Source organism: Mercenaria mercenaria, chromosome 12, assembly GCF_021730395.1.
Source record: "Mercenaria mercenaria strain notata chromosome 12, MADL_Memer_1, whole genome shotgun sequence".
Taxonomy (NCBI): Eukaryota; Metazoa; Mollusca; class Bivalvia; order Venerida; family Veneridae; genus Mercenaria; species Mercenaria mercenaria.
Window position 1 is genome coordinate 25,250,260 of NC_069372.1, and position 15,165 is coordinate 25,265,424.

Consider the following 15,165-nt stretch of genomic DNA (forward strand, 5'->3'; position numbering starts at 1 on the left):
ACAGATACAAAAGTGTTAGCAAATCTTTAAAGCTTAACCCTTATCATGCTGGAATTGATTCAGCCTTTGCGACCAGTGTAGATCATGAACAACCTACACATTCCTGCAGTCTGATCATGATCTGCACTTTCGCCATTCAGTCAGTATCTTTTTAACTGATTATGGCACTGTCCAAATTGAAAGATGGACAAGTTCATTATAGAAATTTAGCAGGGTAAGGGTTAATATAAGTAGCAGTCTTTCAAATTTCAATGCCTGAAAATAACAGTCAGACAAATGAGACAGAACAGATATATATCTTGACTGTAAACTATCTTGAAGAAATAAAATTGTGGCTAATGACTCTTCTTTTAATCAAATAGTAACCCCTTTTCCTACTTTTAGAAACTATGAACCCTACCCCCAATGGCCTGAGAATCAACCTTAACTTTGATCTCAATATAAGCTATGCACACACGTTTCTTTCATTCTCTTTATTCTAACTTAATTAAAAGTACACTGCTGTTTTTCTGTATTCAAGAAGAGTAACTTGACCTTGTCCCTTGCAGTCAAAAAGGCAACCCCCAACCTTTATACTTTTTATAATTTTTCTAAAACTTAAGTTTGACCATCTTAATACAAACTTAAGTTACTGCGCAGACACTGATTTTCTGATTTTAGAAACAATGGCTTTCTTTGTGCTTCAAACCTGACCTAACTGTACTGGTCTCACTATAAACTACATACAGCTTTGAGTTACATTTGATTCTCTATATCAAAATTGAAGTTACTGAGTGAACACTATTCTTTTCTATATTTAGTAACAACAGCTTCCTATGCATTTGCGATCTTGATTTTACAATAACCTATCTACAGGCCAAGTTTCATTTCTATATTCCAAGTTAACGAGCAGACAAGATGAGTTTGATGCTCCTACTACATGTATAGATCAACCAAAAAATTAGCCCAATAGCATTTACCAGTCTAATAACAAGGTCTTCAGTTTTGAAAAATCAGGTTAAAATACCCAAAACCTAATAGCATGAAACTAACATTACCTTGAAAGAGTTGTCCATCTCCATAGACATGAGATCATAATCAAAGGGAATCAGAGCAAGACTAAACTCTTCTATATTTGTTAGAGAACCATGAACACCTGCCTCCTGTAACATAAAACAAATCCTGTTAGAGAGTCATGAACACCTGCTTCCTGTCACAGAAAACATATCCTGTAAGAGAACCATGAACACTTGCCTCCTGTAAGATGAAACATATCCTGTTTGAGAGCTCTGAACCCTGTAAAATGAAACATAACCTGATTGTGAGCTCTGAACACTCATTTCCTGTAAAATAAAACAAATCCTGTTAGAGAGTCATGAACTCCTGCTTCCTGTCACAGAAAACATATCCTGTAAGAGAACCATGAACACTTGCCTCCTGTAAGATGAAACATATCCTGTTTGAGAGCTCTGAACCCTGTCAAATGAAACACAACCAGATTGTGAGCTCTGAACACTCATTTCCTGTAAAATGAAACTTATCCTGCTTGAGAGCTCTGAACACTCACTTCCTGTAAAATGAAACATATCCTGTTTGAGAGCTCTGAACACTCACTTCCTGTAAAATGAAACATATCCTGTTTGAGAGCTCTGAATACTCACTTCCAGTAAAATGAAACATATCCTGTTAGCCAGCTAAGAACACTCACTTCCTGTACAAAGAAACATATCCTGTCTGAGAGCTCTGAACACTCACTCCCCGGTCAGTGTAAACACCCCGGGATACCACGGGACACCCCGGGATACCTTTATGTTATAGAAAGCTTTGAATTTAATTGTTTTTATTGCAGCTTTATCATATTAAGCAATAGACTGAGTATGCATATAGCTGTATCATAAGTAGAAAACTCATAACACGAACCCCATGACGCCCGATTCTTCTTCGCGATTACAGTGATAAACTGCATACACTGGGACACCTTAAGAAAGCTTGCTAATACTTATTTTGTTATGAAGATGTACTTATTTCTTAAATAAATAAAGCATAAATTTAAGAATATTCTAAGTAGGCTATACAGTGCTCATAATGCATACCCCGGGATGCCTGTTTCGTCACTGTTATGCAGTATGCGATTCTCGATTGAATCAGGCGCCCGGTGTTCGTGTTATGAGTCTGCTACTTAGGATACACCTATATAAATGCTCAAATTATCGCTAAACATGGAAAACATGCAACAAAAAGTTAAATTCAAAACTTTCTATGTAAAATAAAGGTATCCTGGGGTGTCCCAGGGTATCCCGTGGTGTCCCGGGGTGATTACCCCGACCCTTCACTCCCTGTAAAATTAAACATATCCTGTTTGAGAGCTCTGAACACTCACTTCATGTAAAATGAAAAATATTCTATTTAAGAGCTCTGAATACTCACTTCCTGTAAAATGAAACATATCCTGTTAGCCAGCCAAGAACACTCACTTCCTGTGAAAGGAAACATATCCTGTTAGCCAGCAAAGAACACTCACTTCCTGTAAAAGGAAACATATCCTGTTAGCCAGCCAAGAACACTCACTTCCTGTAAAATGAAACATATCCTGTTAGCCAGCCAAGAACACTCACTTCCTGTAAAATGAAACATATCCTGTTAGCCAGCCAAGAACACTCACTTCCTGTAAAATGAAACATATCCTGTATGAGAGCTCTGAACACTCACTCCCTGTAAAATGAAACATATCCTGTATGAGAGCTCTGAACACTCATTTCCTTTAAAATGAAACATATCCTATTTTAGAGCTCTGAACACTCACTTCCTGTAAAATGAAACATACCCTGTTAGCAAGCTAAGAGCACTCACTTCCTGTAAAATGAAACATATCCTGTTTGCAGGGTTTGAATTTAGCCAGATTTTCTACTTGCATTTTTTCGCAAGTGGTATTTTTTTTAACTTGCTAAATGAAAAAACAACTTGCATTTTCCGCGACTTGTCACTTTATTAGAACATTAACACAAACATCCAAGTGACGAGTCCAGCCAATCGTATTTGCGCTACATAAATAGTAACTTATTATAGATTACCAAAAAAACCCACTGGATGCGGTAAACGTCACCAAAATTGGCGCAAGTACTTGTCAGCAGTTGAAAAGACATGCGCACGGGACATGTATCGAATGTAAACTTCCGTTTACGATGAAAGATGAAAGAGTGCTCCGAAATTCGTTCTGCAAATGACAATGCGCTGCAATGACAGCGAGTTGTTAAAGAAAGAACAGTGTAAGATCGAGACGTCCGTTAGAAATGACCATTATTCGGCCAAAAATTTTCACTCGCAAAAAAATGCTGGTGTCTGAAATCTCACCTCGCAGTTTGAAATTTGCACTCCCATTTCACGAGTATGCGAGCTTAAATTCGAACCCTGTGTTTGAGAGCTATGAACCCTATAAAATGAAGCATAACCTGACTGTGAGCTCTGAACACTCATTTCCTGTAAAATGAAACATATCCTGTTAGAGAGCCAAGAACACTCTCTTCCTACAAAATGAAATATATCTTGTTAGAGAGCCAAGAGCATGCCCCTTCCTGTAACATAAAACATATCCTGTCAGGGAACAATAATAACCTGCTTCCTGTTAAAATAGAGCATATCCAGTCAGAGAACCAGGAACATATGCTTCATGTAAAATAGAGTTTATCCTATTAGAGAGCAAATGTTGCTTGTAAAATAAAATATATCCTGTTTGAGATCCAAGAACACCTGCTACCTGTTACATAAAACTTATGCTGTCAGAATACCAGGAACATTGGCTTCCTTTAACATAAAACAAATCATGTTTACAAAGGGCTATGATTTCATTTGTGTGTTATTATTGTAACATATTTATGCACTGCGATAACATTATACCACAGTTTAAAAACTTTGCAAGTTTTATTAAGACTTCCCAAGTGTGAAACAAATGTAAAAAGCCCTCCAATGCAGCAATTACGGAAGGCAGCAGAATGACTGAAGTTTTTAAAAAGAGAGCATTCTATGTAAGTACTGACAGCCACACCAATATGTTTATCATTTGGTGGAAAACTCAACTCAGACTGAAAACACAGATTCTGGTCAGCAAATCAGGATGAAGTCTTCTCATCAAAGTAAATTAATTGTTTAACGCCTTTACATATACAAAATGAATTTTAAAACCAGTGAATTTTAACAAAACTAAGGTAAATACGAAAGGAGCAGGACAATCTTAACCTTTATTGTATACTAATTTATAAATATAAATCAGCTCGATTGTGATGAAAGCTTCAAGCTTATTTGAACCACTCTCGAGTCCGCTTCCTGGGAAAACCAGTACTCGTGTCATGTGAGAAGGTGTGGTTGTGATCCCAATAGGGCTCGAACCCACAAGCTCTGGTTTGAACAGCAGATAGCTTAAATACTAGACCACTGCTACTCCTTTAACTTTAAATTTTACCTTTAACTTCTTTTCACACAACAGACTCTTCCTGGGTACAAAGATAATGTGGAACTCTCTTCTAAAGCCACCTTTCTGGTCCTCCCTACAATTACAATACATTTTATATATGATGGAACAACATACAACATACTTGAATAACTTTTAATACCATGGACATGAAATTTCATGCTCTTGGCCAGAAGGTCTCTATATATTCTGGAATTCCAATTTGTATATATAATGAACTGTTATTTTACAAAGAGAGAGACAATCTGAAAAATATCTGACAGAGTTATCTCACATGTGCTAAGGGACTTCCTCACATTGTCACCTACATATACATTCTATGTTTTCTCTTAAGTACACGGTACTTTGAAAGTTATATTTTGGACAAAATTGTGACCTTGGATACCATAGAGAACAAAGCAGCAACTAAACACTTATGCCTCTTTTGTTTGTTTTGATGGGTTTAACGTCGCACTGACACAATTATTGGTCATATGACGACTCTCCAACTTTGATGGTGGAGGAAAACCCCAGATACCCCTCCGTGCATTATTTCATCACGAGTGGGCACCTGAGTAGAACCACCGACCTTCCGTAAGCCAGCTGGATGGCTTCCTCACATGAAGAATTCAACGCCCCAAGTGAGGATCAAACCACTTAAATGCCTCTGGAAGTATAAACAATTTCAAGAGTATTCAAATAGACGAGCTGACAGTAGAGCTTCATGAAAATGTACTTACCGGAGTAGACTTTGAGCTATCTGGTCCATCAGTTCAAGTTTCGGTCTTGTCACAAAAATGATGTTCTGTACAGTACTGGTAGGGAGAGACTGGTTCTCCTTGGGTAACAACATCATCTTTTCCACGTCATGCTCCTGACCAAAATATATGTTTACATTACTTGTAAATAATGACAGGCTGATTCTGTGGCAATATTTTGAAAACTATGGTTCTAATGAAAATATTTTAAAATCATGCTTAAAGTTTAAAAATGGCATGTTCAGAAGAATGCTAAGTACAGCTTTCAACTTTATCTTTAATCTGTAATAAAAATAAATAACTGTAGAAACAGTAAGAAACGAAAATCTGTTAAAACATGACCTCTCAACTTATTTGTTTTGGGTTTAACGCTGTTTTCAACAGTATTTCAGTTATGTTACGGTGGGCAGTTAACCTAACCAGTGTTCCTGGATTCTGTACCAGTACAAACCTGTTCTCCTCAAGTAACTGCCAACTTCCCCACATGAATCAGAGGTGAAGGATTTCAGATACAATGTCTTTTAACAAACTGTCACGACCCTGCAATTCGAAGTGCTGTCCCTTCTGAGCTTTGCGGGCGGGCCCCCTCAACTTATTTCAGTCCTTATGGAATAATATAAATGTCCTCATTTTTTACTGTGACCTAAATAAGATATAGCAATTTAAAGATACAACCCAAATTGGTTATAAAGTGAAACACAGACCACTTGGAAGTTGCAACGGTATAAGCAAATGTTCTTGCTATCCTGAGCATAGTAAACATAAAAGAAAATTGGTTCAATCCACACAAATTCCTCAAGTCAGCTGCTGTGTTTGAGCCACTGATGCACAAGCAAGTTGTCTTTCATTGTCTAATACTCTATCAGCATACCTTAAGAAGAGAATATTCTGCAATCAATCCAAATGGTCCGGTTAGTGCATCATCCCATACAAGTGCCTGGAAGAAAAAGAAGAGGAGGCTCAAATACTAAACAAAAAGAACAAAATCAGTTTTCTGGTTACAGTCTAAAACAAGAGCACCGCCTTGCGGGTGCAGATGCTCATCTGATTTTTTTGTCTCTGTATAATAGAAATATTGTCATAAACATGATTTTCTAAGTCCAAAAGGGGCCATAATTCTTACAAAAACGCAATGTAGAGTTATGGTACTTGCTGTGCAGAGTCAGCTTTTAATGGTGAATAACTGCTCCAAGTTTTAAAGCAATAGCTTTGACTATTAAGGAGAAAAGTTTACCTAAACGCAAAACTTAACCAAGAAATCTGATATTTTCTACGTCTAAAAGAGGCCATAATTCTTGCAAAAAGCAGGATGGAGTTATGTTTCTTGCTGTACAGAGTCAGCTTTTGATGGTGAACAAGTGTTGCAAGTTTTAAAGCAATAGCTTTGACAGTTTAGGTGAAAAACTGACCTAAACACAAAACTCAACCACAAAATCTGATTTTCTGAGTCCAAAAAGGGCCATAGTTCTTGCAAAAAGGAGGATGGAGTTATGTTTCTTAATGTACAGTGTCATCTTTTGATGGTGAACAAGTGTTGCAAGTTTCAAAGCGATAGCTTTGATAGTTTAGGAGAAAAATTTACCTAAAAATAAAACTTAACCAAGAAATCTGATATTTTATAGGTCCAAAAAGGGCCATAATTCTTACAAAAAGCAGGATAGAGTTACGTGTCTTACTGTACAGAGTCAGCTATTGATGGTGAACAAGTGTTGCAAGTTTCAAAGCAATAGCTTTGATACTTTAGGAGAAAAGCTGACCTAAACATAAAACTTAACCAGGCAATGCCAACGCCGACCAAGTGATGACAATAACTCATCATTTTTTCCCAAAAGTCAGATGCGCTAAAAAGACTGTTTTCATCCCTAGCTTGGAGAATATTAAACTTTAATTTGGAGGCAGACTTAGAAGCCCTCATGGCAACCTTTAATGGTCCAAGTATATTTAAAGTGGAAAAGTTGACAAGGTGGAAATGTTCGAGAATTTTGTGAATGAAAAATAATAGCGAAACTAGAATGTGTCTGTAGGACACAGGGTGTGCCCCCCCCCCCACTGGTACATTTGTCACAAATAAGGAGAAATAATTCAAGTGTTTGCAGTCTTAATGGGGTATAGCCTCAACTATCATTTTATGAAAAGGATTCATTATTCTAGGCCACATACTTTTTGAGCATCACAAAAAAAATTCCACTATTTTGGCTATTTCAAGATCCATAACTTTGTAATAAATGCTAAGATTCTCAGGAAGAATGCCAAATTTGCAAGGACACATCATGATAAAAATTCAAGCAAGGTTTCATAAATTTACATCAAATTCTTTTTGAGCTAGACACATAATTAGGTGAAAATGTGCATTTTTTTACTATTTCAGAGACCATAACTTTAAAAATAGGGGGTGGAGTCAGCCAAAAAATAAGAGGTGTGCAAGTTTATATCATGATAAAGACTTATGCAAGTTTTCAATCATTTATATTAAATACTTTTTGAACTAGGTACATCACAAGGTGAAAATGTGCATTTTTGACTATTTCAGGGGCCATAACTCTGAAAATAGGGTGCTGACCAGAATGAAAAATAGGATGTACGCAAGTTCATATCATGATTAAGACTAATGCAAGGCTTCATGAATCTATATCAAACACTTTTTGAGCTAGGCGTGTCACAAGGTGAAAATGTGCATTTTTGACTATTTCAGGGGCCATAACTCTGAAATTAGGGGGCAGAGCCAGATGAAATATAGGATGTGCGCAAGTTCATATCATGATAAAGATTCATGCATGGTTTAGTCAATTTATATCAAATACTTTTTGAGCTAGGCGCGTCAAAAGGTGAAAATGTGCATTTTTGACTATTTCAGGGGCCATAACTCAGAAAATAGGGGGAGGAGCCAGACGAAAAATAGGAGGTGCGCAAGTTCATATCATGATTAAGACTCATGCAAGGTTTCATCAATTTATATCAATTACATTTTGAGCTAGGCGCGTCACAAGGTGAAAATGTGCATTTTTGACTATTTCAGGGGCCATAACTCAGAAAACAGGGGGTGGAGCCAGATGAAAAATAGGAGGTGCGCAAGTTCATATCATGATTAAGACTCATGCAAGATTTCATGAATCTATATCAAACACTTTTTGAGTTAGGCGCGTCACAAGGTGAAAATGTGCATTTTTGACTATTTCAGGGGCCATAACTCTGAAAATAGGGGGAGGAGCCAGACGAAAAATAGAAGGTGCACAAGTTCATGTCATGATAAAGACTCATGCAAGGTTTCATCAATTTATTTCAAATACTTTTCAAGCTAGGCGCGTCACGAACTTCGGACGGACAGACGGATGCACGGATAAGACCAAATCTATATGCCCCCACCACTCATGGGGGGGCACAAATATCAACCAGTGTATATTTTTACATTCACTAAGACGTCAATAATCATAGTCAAGTAAAGCTAACTTTGGTACAGTGTTCTGATTCCAAACTTCTAACTTTGCCATGGTGTTTAAAGAAGGCTGAGTTGGATAATCACACCTACTTTTATTAAGCCCCCTAGTGTTTTTGGCAAAAGTTAGATCCAACTATAGATCTCATGAATTATTCCTGTGTCAGTTATAAACAAAACATAAACTGGTTTCTACAATAAATGAGACAAAAGTTTCTGTTATCCTCCTGTTGAATTGTGTTTAAATAAATATGACAAAGAATATCAGTTTTAAAACCTGAAGTTTTACATCAAATTTTAAAACAAGGAAGAATTACACATAAATTTTATGATTTTCTAAGTATTATGAGTGAAAAATCACTTGAAATTTTGTCAAAAGATAAATAATTTAAACAGAAAAGACATTCTTCTTTTAATACAATGTATATAGTAAAAGAAATGCTAGATTTATTTTCTTTGAACTGGAAGCAGTTTGCAGCTATCCTCTGTACCCTAAAGCACTGTATCCGTTTATTTTTCTGCTTGACTTCCATAACATCATTTCCCTTATGTTCTTTTATAAATGACTTTGCTGAAAGTTCTCAAAATAATCATCAATGACACCTCAAAGGGCAGTAAAATGAACATTTTTTTCTCAAAATATATTGGTTTAATTATTTCTGAACCCATTTTGAACCCAGTATATTTTCCATTTATTGTTACCAATTTTCATTAAATCCAATTGTGCCTGGAAGTGGGAAGGGTGTTGTTCATTCCTTTTTTTTCCTCATGAACAAACACATTCAAACTAAGTCTGCCATTTTTGCTGGGAGCATTACAACATGTTTCCGAAGAATCTTATAGATTTCTTACTTACTCTCCACATTTGTTAAGCTTTAGCCTGCTGGTGGCAAGTGATTTTGCCTTATAATAATAAAATCTTTATTTAATGAAGGTAACATACAAAGTGTACATAACATGAAAATGAAACATAAACTTATTTTCAGTATGGCCTTCAGTTAACAACAACAACAATACACATGTATACAAACATTTACGATAAATTTCACAAAATCATATTTAAACAAGAGCACCGCCTTGCGGGTGCTGACGCTCATCTGATTTTTTTTGTATAATAGAAATATTGTCCTACCCTGATTTTCTAAGTCTAAAAAGGGCCATAATTCTTGCAAAAAGCAGGATGGAGTTATGTTTCTTGATGTATAGTGTCAGCTTATGATGGTGAAAAACTGTTGCAAGTTTTAAAGCAATAGCTTTGATAGTTTATGAGAAAAGTTGACTTAAATATAATACTCAACCAAGAAAATGATTTTCTAAGTCCAAAAGGGGCAATAATTATTGCAAAAAGCAGTATGGAGTTATGTTGCTTGCTGTACAGGGTCAGCTTATGATGGTGAACAAGTGTTGCAAGTTTCAAAGCAATAGCTTTGATAGTTTAAGAGAAAAAATTGACCAAAACATAAAACTTAACCAAGAAATCTGATATTTTCTAAGTCCAAAAGGGGCCATAAATCTTGCAAAAAGCAGGATGGAGTTATATTTCTTGCTGTACAGGGTCAGCTTATGATGGTGAAAAACTGTTGCAAGTTTTAAAGCAATAGCTTTGATAGTTTAGGAGAAAAGCTGACCTAAACATAAAACTTAACCAAGAAAACTGATTTTCTAAGTCCAAAAGGGGCAATAATTATTGCAAAAAGCAGGATGGAGTTATGTTTCTTGATGTACAGGGTCTGCTTATGATGGTGAACAAGTATTCCAAGTTTCAAAGCAATAGCTTTGATAGTTTAGGAGAAAAGTTGACCTAAACATAAAACTTAACCAAGAAATCTGATATTTTCTAAGTCCAAAAGGGGCCATAAATCTTGCAAAAAGCAGGATGGAGTTATGTTTCTTGCTATACAGGATCAGCTTTTGATTGTGAACAAGTATTCTAAGTTTCAAAGCAATAGCTTTGATAGTTTAGGAGAAAAGTTGACCTAAACATAAAACTTAACCAGGCAACGCTGACGCCGACACCGACGCCGACAACCGCTCAAGTGATGACAATAACTCCTCATTTTTTTTTCAAAAAATCAGATGAGAAAAAAAAAACCAAGATCAGCATGCACCCCCTTGAATAATGAATGGTACTGCCAAAATTGAATGGTGGACCAGTCCATTTCAGAAATTTAGCAGGCTAAGGGTAAAGTACTGTGTGGCAGCTGTAAAACAGTTTCCTGTTATTGGAGTGGTGTTGTTACATTTTTTGATTCTTTGGGATCAGATGCTAATTTGAATCAATGTGTAACCTGCTGCTCCTGGGCTTGATGAGTGTTGCACATTTCTTGACCTCTCCTCAACAAACTCATTCAAAACCAAGCCTCCTTTCATTCTTCTTGATTTCAATCTATGCTGCGGAAGGATCTTTCTTTTATAGATTTTGATATTAGATTCTTGTAAAACTCAGGAAAACTGGTCACGAAAGCAGTTAAATTCATGACATTGTAAATATAGAAAAGGAAACAGAATTTTTCACACGCTTAACTAGGTTTTTAATTCATACCGTAGATATTTGTGTATAATGCAGTTATTTTACACACACACCCCCAAATTGATCGTGGATGCGTATTATATTATCTACAGTATATAAAATTGATCTCATTGTTGACTTTTTAATTTTCAATTTAAATTGAGCTTAATGTGATATCATGCAATTTGTGTTTCGAAAAAAAACCTGTGTTTACTTAACAAATAAAATTAGGGTAAGTAGGTAAGTACTTATGAAGTAAATTTTGTATAAAAGCAGGGTTTTTTTTTTGGCCGTTTTTATAGCCGTTATTCGGCTATATTCCCAATGCCAAAAAGTATATATTTTTCCCAAAATGAGTGCAAAAATTCCCAATCTACATTCTGAAAAAAATTTTATCAAAATTGCACAAATATTGACCAAATTATGGATAATTTTGTAATGGAAGTATGTTAAAGTGGTTGTACAATGTGAAACAAGTGTATGAGAAAGTGCTTAAACACATCTTTACTATATCCTATGGGACTAAATATTTCCCAATTTGGAACATTTACGCATCAAAATTTCTGGTATAAATTGGGGGTATAGGCTATGTTCCCAATTTAGCTAGAAAAAACCCTGAATGGACCTTTTATATTGTATAGTTAACAAGACAGAAAGAATTCAATATTTAAAACTTGAACTCATTTAAAGTTAAATTAAAGTTATTTTTCTCATCAATCCCATACATTTATCAAAGAAAATTCTAACACCACAAGTATATATCTGAATCAAAAGTACAAAAACAGGATTCAAATGAAAATGTTAAATTAAGTGAAATAATTCCAAAGTGAAGGATGTAGGTATTAAATGTACATATGAAATATTCATCCATGTATTAAAACTGATTGAACCACAACTAGCATGATCTTTTAACATTGGGTAAATAGACCTTTCAGAATGATCTGAAATGTTTTGAGAGCTTCTTTTACATGACACACCAGTGTTTCAAAGGCAACTTAATGAGATCAGAACAAACATAGACAGATATAATGAAAGTTAAAAGCCTGCACTTTTAAAGCTTCCTAGCGTCACAGTCAAATTGGCAGCCTACACTACCATCATCAGGCCTACCATTAAATATCAGCCTCCATAGTCTGGGATCCAGCCTCCACTACCAACATACACACCCTGGAACAAGTCCTGAGGAAAGCTGCTTGTTTCGTCACCAACCGTTACACAGAACGTACAACCCAAATGCTTCAAGAATTTGGTTGGGAACCCCTAGAACACAGACAATAAACAGCCCGGCTGTTGATGCTCTTTAAGATCACCAACAGCATCGTAAAAGTTCCTGAGAGCCCACTGACATAAAGCGACCAGCGAACATGAGGCGAACCGTTACTTTCAAATAAGAGCATCAAGCAACATCTATCAGATGTCCTACTTTTCACGCACGATAAACGACTGGAAACGAATACCAGCCAGGGTTACCAACTGCCATACCATCGAGGGGTTCAGGGCAGCACTTGGGTCCCTGCCAGATTTAGTTTTAAGATACGTGTCTTTAACCTGTAAATACTACAGCTGTTATATTGGGCACTGCAGCGTTTTATCACAGCCAGGGCACCAGGCATTCTAGGAATATTATCCTCACTCTGGATGATGAGGATGATAATAGCTAATTTGTGAATTTTCTGGGACCTGTTCGACAATAGTGTTTGAGGAGTTGGACACACAAGATTCAAAAGTCCAGGCAGTTTATAGCGCTTTTTTACACAGCTTTTGCACAAATATTATATCACAAGAAAGCCTTAGCAGTGCAGCCTGTGAATTTAAATGCAATAAAACAACATTTGGAAATTTCTTATGATCTTATCTGACTATGGGTCAAACCCTGAGTTACACATTTGAATCAGTTATTCAAGAAGATAAAACTGTCATGCCTACTTATCAGGTCTAGGAAAGTGGAGTATTTACAGATTATCTGTAAATTTACAGATAATCTATAAATTTACAGATTTTTCAATCTGTAAATTTACAGATCAAGTGTTTGAAAACTGCTAAAATTATATTTAGACACAAAATCGCAGCTTGAAATTAATTGATTTACTTATGGTATGTATCAATAAAGGTCAATTGTAACTTTCAGTCATTTCTGTTGACTTTGATTTTTCTTAAAATGCCAAAAACTCGAAGTCAACAAAAATGGCTGAAACCCACAAATGACCTTAATTTATGCATGCTGTAAATAAACCAATTAATTCCAAGCTGCAGTTTTGAGGATAAATGTAATTTCATCAGTTTTCATACACACAATCTGTAAATTTACAGATTTAAAGGTCCGTAAATTTATAGATTATCTGTAAATTTACAGATAATCTGTAAATACTCCACTTTCCTAGACCTGCTTATATGATACTGTATCTTCTAAATGTAAACGAAGGCACAAAATTTGTAAAAAATGATAGTCTTTCACTTTTTAACCCCCACGCATGGCCAAAATGTATCAGTAATTGAACGAGGCCATTATCGTAAAAAGAAGAAGAATGTTCACACTCCCCACCCACTTTATTACTGTGGACAACTTACAACTTGTTAAGATATTTTCCCTGACAGTACATTAAAGTTATTGAGGAGGAAAGAAAATAAAAACCTTTGTTCCACTGCATTTGTCTAAACATTCTAATAACTCTCTTCGATAGTAATCACGCAATGCTCCTAAATTAATTTTCCCGTTTCCCAAATGGGAAGCACCGGAAGCTGCCATATTGGATGCTGTATAAACCATAGCGGTCATCTCAAACTCTATGTAAGCTGTCAATGGTGTATGAATGTCTATTTAAAAACGTAGAAGATTAACTCATTTATCATTTTAAATTTTGCAGACTAAAAAGTAGAATAGTTATTTCTTTTCTATTTTTTTCTAATGTGGTTGATAGTATGCATCGCTTCAGTTTTGACAGTTAATACAAGTTTTGAAATAGTCCCTAACATAGGAACTATTTTTCATGATTTCCTCAAGAATTTTACTTTTGCGACGCCTTTTTCAACGCAAATAAAATCATTCATAAAATTCGATTTGACAATATGAGATATCATTCTGGACGAAAATTAGCATTTTAAAGAAAAAATGATTAACTTCCTGTTTCTATTTTTCTCGCCCCATGATCCTAAACATGTGTCCTTCGGTCACAATATCAGTCAATCAATTTGAGATGGAGCAAGAAAGAGGAGGAATTGTTTAGCAATTGGAATTACTGAATTGAGTCAAAATGTCTGCTTCATTACTGTCCAAGCGTTCAATGTCCATGTCGGACCAGCAAGAAGCGCGACAGTCACTACTTCGTGCAGTAAAAAAGGAGGTAAGATGCTAAAATTTATTTCTCTATTGATCCAGTAATAAACATAAATAATTCATGAGTTTATTTATTGGTTGCAGTTTTGTGGTTAACCACATATGGATTTAAATAACAAACCATGTGCACTTGCTTATTTAGAAGAAAACATGACACTGCCTTTGCACTAATGAACAGATTATTTTATGAAAATTTCAGTTTGTGTCGAAAGTAATATGTGATTTTTTACGTACAACATAGTTTCAAAAGAATATACCATACATCCTATTTTCAACAGTGATTTCATAAAGTGTATCAATGGCCAGTTTATAAGTATATCCCCATGTTCCATCTAGGTCCATGTTAGTTGTATTGAGACATAGATCTGAAGAGATGTGATTACTGATATAACGGCTTGACAAAAAAAAGTATCAGTATGCTATAAAATGGATCAAACCCTTGGAACTGAAAAAAACTCCAAACATTTGCCCTTCATGTTTTTAAGTAATGTCCAGTGTCCAAGGCCAGTATATACAGGCCATTCTTGCCAACAATAGCTTTCCAGTTCAGAGTATGTCACACACTGTGTTAACAATATAGTTCTAGCTACCTTAACTTAACTGATGATATTTCATTTTCTGATGGCTTAACTCTATTTGTTTAGCAGCTAGCGGACCATTGTCAAACTGCAACATCTGCGCATCTTGAGACAAACTGATGACATTGCG

The 15,165-nt window shown here is 35.6% G+C and overlaps 2 protein-coding genes across 9 annotated transcripts in view; one reads left to right on the top strand and one right to left on the bottom strand.

Moving 5' to 3' along the window:
• LOC123533752 (vacuolar protein sorting-associated protein 33A-like) overlaps positions 1 to 13,883 on the bottom strand; it is a 39,433-nt gene extending 25,550 nt beyond the window's left edge. For all 3 annotated transcript variants that reach the window (XM_053519475.1, XM_045315582.2, XM_045315583.2), the window contains exons 1-5: positions 13,756 to 13,883; positions 6,053 to 6,118; positions 5,164 to 5,297; positions 4,436 to 4,520; positions 1,038 to 1,142 (exon numbers count right to left, since the gene is read on the bottom strand). In XM_053519475.1, the coding sequence (XP_053375450.1) occupies positions 1,038 to 1,142; positions 4,436 to 4,520; positions 5,164 to 5,297; positions 6,053 to 6,118; positions 13,756 to 13,869 (504 nt within the window). In that variant the 5' untranslated portion in view covers positions 13,870 to 13,883. The remainder of the gene's footprint in view (positions 1 to 1,037; positions 1,143 to 4,435; positions 4,521 to 5,163; positions 5,298 to 6,052; positions 6,119 to 13,755) is intronic.
• A 396-nt stretch (positions 13,884 to 14,279) lies between these two features.
• LOC123535359 (small G protein signaling modulator 1-like) overlaps positions 14,280 to 15,165 on the top strand; it is a 76,460-nt gene continuing 75,574 nt past the window's right edge. For all 6 annotated transcript variants that reach the window (XM_053519468.1, XM_053519470.1, XM_053519471.1 and 3 more), the window contains exon 1: positions 14,280 to 14,464. In XM_053519468.1, the coding sequence (XP_053375443.1) occupies positions 14,375 to 14,464 (90 nt within the window). In that variant the 5' untranslated portion in view covers positions 14,280 to 14,374. The remainder of the gene's footprint in view (positions 14,465 to 15,165) is intronic.